Source organism: Notothenia coriiceps, unplaced genomic scaffold (genome assembly GCF_000735185.1).
Source record: "Notothenia coriiceps isolate Sejong01 unplaced genomic scaffold, NC01 NC01_scaffold00033294, whole genome shotgun sequence".
Classification (NCBI taxonomy): Eukaryota; Metazoa; Chordata; class Actinopteri; order Perciformes; family Nototheniidae; genus Notothenia; species Notothenia coriiceps.
In genome coordinates, this window is record NW_011365995.1 from 955 (window position 1) to 7,921 (window position 6,967).

At 45.5% G+C, this 6,967-nt stretch overlaps 1 protein-coding gene across 1 annotated transcript; it reads left to right on the forward strand.

Annotated features, from left to right (window-relative positions):
• Nucleotides 1–2,381: 2,381 nt before the first annotated feature.
• On the forward strand, nt 2,382–5,710 carry sox4a (SRY-box transcription factor 4a). Its single transcript, XM_010789736.1, has one exon. The coding sequence runs from the start codon at nt 2,717–2,719 to the stop codon at nt 3,812–3,814; it is 1,098 nt and encodes a 365-aa protein (XP_010788038.1). The 5' UTR covers nt 2,382–2,716; the 3' UTR covers nt 3,815–5,710.
• The last annotated feature ends 1,257 nt before the right edge of the window (nt 5,711–6,967 follow it).

Here is a 6,967-nt window from a genome sequence, read left to right on the forward strand (position 1 = left end):
GTTGTGTGTGTGTGTGTGTGTGTGTGTGTGTGTGTGTGTGTATGTGTGTGTGTGTGTGTGTCTCTGTCTGTGTCTCTGTCTGTGTGTGTGTGTGTGTGTGTGTGTGTGTGTGTGTGTGTGTGTGTGTGTGTGTGTGTGTGTGTGTGTGTGTGTGTGTGTGTGTGTGTGTGTGTGTGTGTGTGTGTGTGTGTGTGAGAGAGAGACACACAGAGAGAGATAGCTCTAATCCTCTGGCAGGTGTGTGCTGAAGCTACACACTGATGAAGGAGCTCATTATTATTTATGTGTGTGATTTATGTAAGCACCGAGGGGGGTAGAGGGGTTAAGGTTGTGAAATTTTAAAGAGTTTATGCCTATTTTATTCTGACATCAATCACGTCATGAATTAAGAATGGACAGTGTAAGTGCATAACTGATGTTATGATAGAGAACATGAAACTCTAATCAGATTTCTGTTTGTAAGTCCTGCTTGTGTTGGAGTCTGATTCCTCTCAGGCGAGACACTCCAGGCAACGTTTGGTTCATTTGAAGAGTTTGGGCTTTTGTGCTTCCAGTCTTCTCTCAGACCAGTGGGAAGAAAACATCTAAGATACACATTTAGGTGCTTTTTAACAACACTGTCTATTTGTGGCTGTAGACTTCTCTTCATTTACCGAAAGTGAGCATTAGGCCGTGTGCAGACCTAGCATTAGAGTTGTGTTTTTTTGCAATTTGATCATAAGTGGACAGCTCTAGAGGTGTGAAGGCACCAAAGACACATTAAGGACACTTTGATATCCTATCACTAGACCAAGTTTTTTTTTTCTAGATTTTATGGACCACATAAGATCCTCGGCCAACACATAACCAACGTTATCTGTCCACGACGTTAGCGCTGTCTCTGTATTTTTAATGATTGGTATATTTGGTATGTCAGAGGTCACAAAAGTCCACGGAAGAATCTTTAGTTGTTGATGTTTTTATCATTTATTTCGGAGATATGTTTGTGTTTTTGTTCTGAGATGCTGCACAAATCTGACCCCCGCTTGGCTCCACTTATCCATATACTGTTCATAAATCATTCATAGAGCCGGATTTAGATGATATTTTAGTCCTAAGCACATGGCAGTTTCTTTCAAGTTTTGAATCGCTGTGCTCAGTATTTCTTTAAATGTATGTTATACAAAGCTAAATCCCAAATGTGTTGACTCGAATATGTCAACAAAGTGAAACACAAGTTTTTCTAACTGTCTATGCACATTAGCAGATATTTCTTAAGATAATTCCTAATTTGCATATTCAAACGTAACATGTCAGTATACTTGTAACACAAAAAAACGTCTATATTTAAAGAGCCAACTGGGGAAGTTTGATCTACATTAAATACAAATATTGACCCCGTTGACCTGAGTGTCTGCGCTCAGATGAAGGACAGGAGTTCACTTTTTATTTATCACCACAAACACTTTAGCGGCAGGATCAAGGGAAGCTTCTCTCTGCAGATCATGACATCACCTGCATGATTTAATGACGGCAGCTCACAGATTACAGGATGCAGATAAATCCTGCGTGCATCTTAACACACACACACACACACACACACACACACACACACACACACACACACACACACACACACACACACACACACACACACTGTTCACCTCATCAGATCCCTTTGGCTCTAGCCTGACATCTAGCGACTCAGACGGTAATGATCCTACACATGACAGGAACATGGTAACATAAAGGGGCTGGGAGGAAGGAGGGGGGGGGGTGTGTGTGTGTGCATTTCTGCTGCAGAGTGATTGTGACTTTGTTTTTCTGCATACACACTTTCATAACAATCCTAATTATGTATGTGTTCAGGGTTTTGGTTTACCATCAGGCACTAACAGAAACACCATCACCTCACATGCATCTGTTTGTACTTCCTGGTATGATGTAATGGTGTGTAATGGCGTGTAAATACCAGGTTGGATGTTGGGGTGGGTTTGCTCCTTGTTATGCTGTGTGGCTATTTTTGTGTTTTCTCAGCACTTCCTTGCCCCCCTATGTTACCCACAACCTAAATTTAGTCTACACTCACCCACATGAAAGTAATAAAGTTCTATGTATACATCTGCAACGCTTCTCCTTGCAGGATAAAGGACACTGTGTTCCTTTAACACACACATTTACACTCACACACTCCTCCGGTGGAGTCTGACAGGAATGAGGTCAGACACACCGATCCTCATTGCACATTATTATTATTATTACCCGTTTTTTTTATTTGACCAATGGGAGGCCAGGGGGCGTGGTTTGAGGGGAAAATCAGGATAGAGACAGACGCCGGTTGGCTGTTATATCTCGCGATGAGGGTATAAAGCTGCGAGGATCTCGTTGTTGTGTTTACAGTAATATTACAGAACGCTCAGGAAACAGGAGACTATGAGACAGCCACATGGTTCCTCCACCGTTACCATAAGGGACTCGCTCTGCTGCCCACAGAGGCGCGTGCTGAGGCTCGCAGGGCGCGTGTTCAGCCGCACAGGCAGTTGAAAGTTACTCTTAAATTGATTCAGGATTCTGGTGAAAGTTGAGAGAAGGAGCGTCTCCACAACTGAGGACAAGAAGAGACTTGGATGAACTTTTTTCAGCGCGTGAAATAAGAGTGAGGAATTATTTTTCTGTGAAAGCCTGCTAGGCATTTTTGTGAACTTTGTCAAAGCACTGAGCAGTGTTTCCAGACAGGATGGTGCAGCACATGAGCCAGACGGAGAGCGCTCACTCTCCCGGAGGAGACTCCACCGACACGGGAGAAATGGACTTGGAGATGGATGTGTCTCCCACTCCCGAGTCCCCTTCTTCCGGCGTGAGGAGCGACTTGGCGTGGTGCAAAACTCCAACGGGACACATCAAGAGACCCATGAATGCGTTTATGGTGTGGTCTCAGATCGAGAGGAAGAAGATCATGGAGCAGTCTCCCGACATGCACAACGCGGAGATCTCCAAGCGGCTGGGGAAGCGCTGGAAGCTGCTGAAAGACATTGACAAGATCCCGTTCATCCGTGAGGCGGAGCGGCTCAGACTCAAACACATGGCCGACTACCCAGACTACAAGTACCGGCCCAGGAAGAAGGTGAAGTCGGCGGGCAGCGGAGCGAGTAAACCGGCGGAGCGTGCAGACAAAAGCGTCGGCGGGGAGCGGAAAGTGAAAAGAAGCCCCGTGTCCAAAGCGGTGAGCAGGACACACAAACCAGTGGGCATTAAGAGTGAATTCCCGTCTCCAGGGGACCACCAGGCGCTCTTCAAATCCCGCTCAGTGTCCGGGGCGAGGCAGATCCCGGAGAAGAGAAGCGGAGGAGAGGCGAGGCGCGGACACATGTTCTGCGGGGCAGGGAGCTTGGAAAGCGGGCCTCCATCCGTGGGGGTCCCGGCTAGTCCCACCCTGAGCAGCTCACCGGATTCAAGTGACCCCCCCAGTCTTTACGAGGATCACAGCCCCGCGGACACTGAGAACTCTCACTCCGCGCGCCTCAGGTACACGCGCGCCTCTTCTCCAACACCCTCGGCGTCTCACTCTTCCTCCTCCGTGTCATCCTCTTCCTCGGATGAAGAGTTTGAAGACGAGCGGCTCGAGTTGACTCCCAGCCCCGGATTTGAGAGCATGTCTCTGGGCGGGATGGGCTTCTCAGACGCGGAGCTGGACCGGGATTTGGACTGGAGCTTCGGGGAATGCGGGGCGGGATCTCACTTTGATTTCCCCGACTATTGCACCCCGGAGGTCAGCGAGATGATCTCAGGAGACTGGCTGGAGTCCACCATCTCCAACCTGGTGTTCACCTACTGAAGAGGAGCGGAGCCGCGACTTCCCCCCCTACGTTTTTGAACTGTTCAACCCTCCAGAACCAGATTATTTCCGCCATTCTTTCACTAGATAAGGGAGAGTGAAAACAGGAAAGAAGAGGTGGCCTGTGTGCGCGTTGAAGCCCAGGCACGCGCCGCTCGCAGACTGACGGGCACGCGCAGACAGGGGAAATGCTTAGTTTGCATTTGGACACGGAGGAGGAGTGAATGTAAGCAGAGAGCAGTGAAACTCACGGACTTCAGCTCTAATGTTCAGACGCTCCGCAGTGGAGCAGGACGGAGAACGAACTTTTGAATCTAAATGTTATTTCGGCTCGTGAAAAAGGGACATTTACTGGGCATGTTGGGTTTTGTTATAGCCAATTCACATTGACCATCAAGTTGCAATTCAGGTGTAGTTTTCTTTCAAAACTCGAAGTAGTTTCAATACCAACACGCATGCCCTCCGAGAAAAGGAGGATTTTGTTGTTGTTAAATGCGTAAAAATGTTCATTGCTGCGTAATTACGCAATTTTCTGTGACCATAGGACACAATTCACTATCACCAGCTTCTCTTTCAACGGCAGGACTTTAAACACAGACTGACTCCAAACTTCAGAAACCCTTTTCTGAACCTTTTTAAACACTCAGTGCACAATTTCAGGACCAATGTTTCCCGACATCCTTTCTGCCTAGTGCTTCAACTTTGTAGTTCCTCTGTGTCAGACCACGTTTTTTATATCGATGTATTTATACCGGCCAAACTTTTTTATACATAGAAGTATTGTTCTGTACAGGTCTCGTTTGTGTTTGTGCACATACACCTGTCTGTATCCAGCGCGGAAGGGCTAGAAGTGTATCTTATTTAAAAATGTCTGACTTCTCTCACTTTTAAGGAGACTTGAGTGTGTCATGATTTTCTACTTGTATTTTTGTACAAAATCTATAGAAAGGGGTTTCCAGCGAGTGGGTAGCCTACAACATTGTTGTTTGGGTCTACATTGGTTTAGACGTGCAGAGGGGGTTTGTTTGGCACAATCTGACCTCACACAGTGTTTACAGTATTTACCCACATGCTTCTTAATGGCACAGTGACTCCAGTTTCACCAGCGAGTAAACACAGCTCCACTCAGCTCCCAGTCTGAGTGGAGCCTGTTTCCAGTACACACAGATCTACCGTATATGAGTGAAAGACCCCAGAGAGTCACTGTTTGGATAGAGCTAATACCTCTGTGTGCTTTTGTTTTGATCAAGATAAGTTTTATTTGAACCACTGGATGGAATTTCACACTCATTCCACTTTGCCTAGACTTCGGAGGGAGGGAGATGTATGAAGTGCTTCATCTGTTTTTGCGCAAATTACATCAAAAAATAGTATTTAACCTTTCTGTACCTGTTGGCTAAGTATAGCAGGCTAATTGTTTTCCTATATTATGGCATGGCAAATAGCATTTGTATTTCAGATTCAGGTATATGTAGCTATAGCTGTTGTGTTTAAGATTTTTAAAAGAATAATAACATGAAGATATTTATGTAAACTGACTGTACTATAAGCAAAGATTGTGTGTTTTATGTATGATGATGATCAACGACAGGCACTAGGACAGCCATCTTTGGACATTCTTATGTTAAAGATGATTGTGGTCCAAGAGTTTCTTTTTCTTTCTACCTTTCCAGACTTCTTTTCTATTGTCCTCTTTCTTTTTTCATTTGTGCAATATGCTGTGTATGATCATGTTTCGTCCAATCATGCCAATATCATTTGATGTTTATAGCTCAAAACCAGCCAATGTTTGGGTCAATCACTGCCTCTCAGACCTCTGTACAGATTGTCGTTTTTATAATTTGTTTTTCTTTTCTTCCAAGAAGGAAATAAAATCAGCTGGAACTGAAAAGTACAACGTGTTTGTTCCTGTGTTTTCCTCTTGCTCATTATAACACCCTGTTTAGAAGAGCTACACCACACCTCCGCTGCTTCATGTACACCCTGTGAATAATGAAGACAGAACTGTAGCAGTCACACATATTGACGCCCCCCTTTTTGCAAAGCATGCTTTCTCCTTCATTATCACATTCCCCAGCCTCATTCAGGAGATCCAATCTGATGTTTACACGAGTCTTTGTGAGCGTGCATGTGAATGTGTTTTTGCCGTAGGTAGCTGCAGACTGAATCAATATCCTGTGAATCGATGGGAGTGGTCTCTCTCTCCGTCTGATTCTACACGTGCAAAAAACGTGGCTGCCATGGAAACACTGTATCCAAGAGGGAGGCTGCAGTGTGTGTGTGTGTGTGTGTGTGTGTGTCTGCCTGTGGGTGTGTGTGTGTGTGTGTGTGTGTGTGTGGGGAGGGGGGGTGTTTGTCTGTCCTGGTGGATCGTGCAGGAGACTGCTTCCAAATCCAATTAATTCCTGCTGGATGCATTCATTTGTCTCGTGCATCTGACGGGGAAACAGAGAGCGACTGAGAGGCAGAGAGACCCCTAAGGTACAGTATTTAGTGTGTATCAATTTACGCCCTATTCCACAAGAGACATTGGTAATTATTTCCATCTCTCCCTCTTTCTGTCAGGAGAGCAGAGGTTCGTCTGTGACATGTCGGGCCGGGGTAATGAGGAAAAAAAAGGCTCGGTCATTACACACGGCGACGTCTGAAATAAGCTCCACATCAAACGGGAAGAGGTATGTTGAGGGGAGAGGTTGGGAGGGAAACAAGTCCAATCAACCCCTGATACATTCTGGGAGATACAAATATGTCCATGTTCTCCTCACGCACGCACGCACGCACGCACGCACGCACGCACGCACGCACGCACGCACACACACACACACACACACACACACACACACACACACATACATACATTCACACACTGACCCATATAAAGATGCCAAGTGTGTAAATGGTGAGAGGGGGGGCACACTTGACCCTCATGTGTTAAGAAAGTCATAATTTCTGCCTAAAACACAAGCCTTAATTCAGTTACATCGCTTTAATGCAGATACAAGCTTTAGTTTGAGGTTAGAAATTACATTTTCTTAAGAAATACTATGAAACTCGTCCTTAATGCTCTCTTGGTTGTGTTAGAAAAAACAGTTTAAGTCCCAAAAAGGTCAAATTAGCCAATCATTAACTAAAACAAATATTAAAGAACACCCA

Excerpts from the sequence above, each read along its gene's own strand:
- sox4a (XM_010789736.1), top strand. The coding sequence starts at position 2,717 with ATGGTGCAGCACATGAGCCAGACGGAGAGCGCTCACTCTCCCGGAGGA.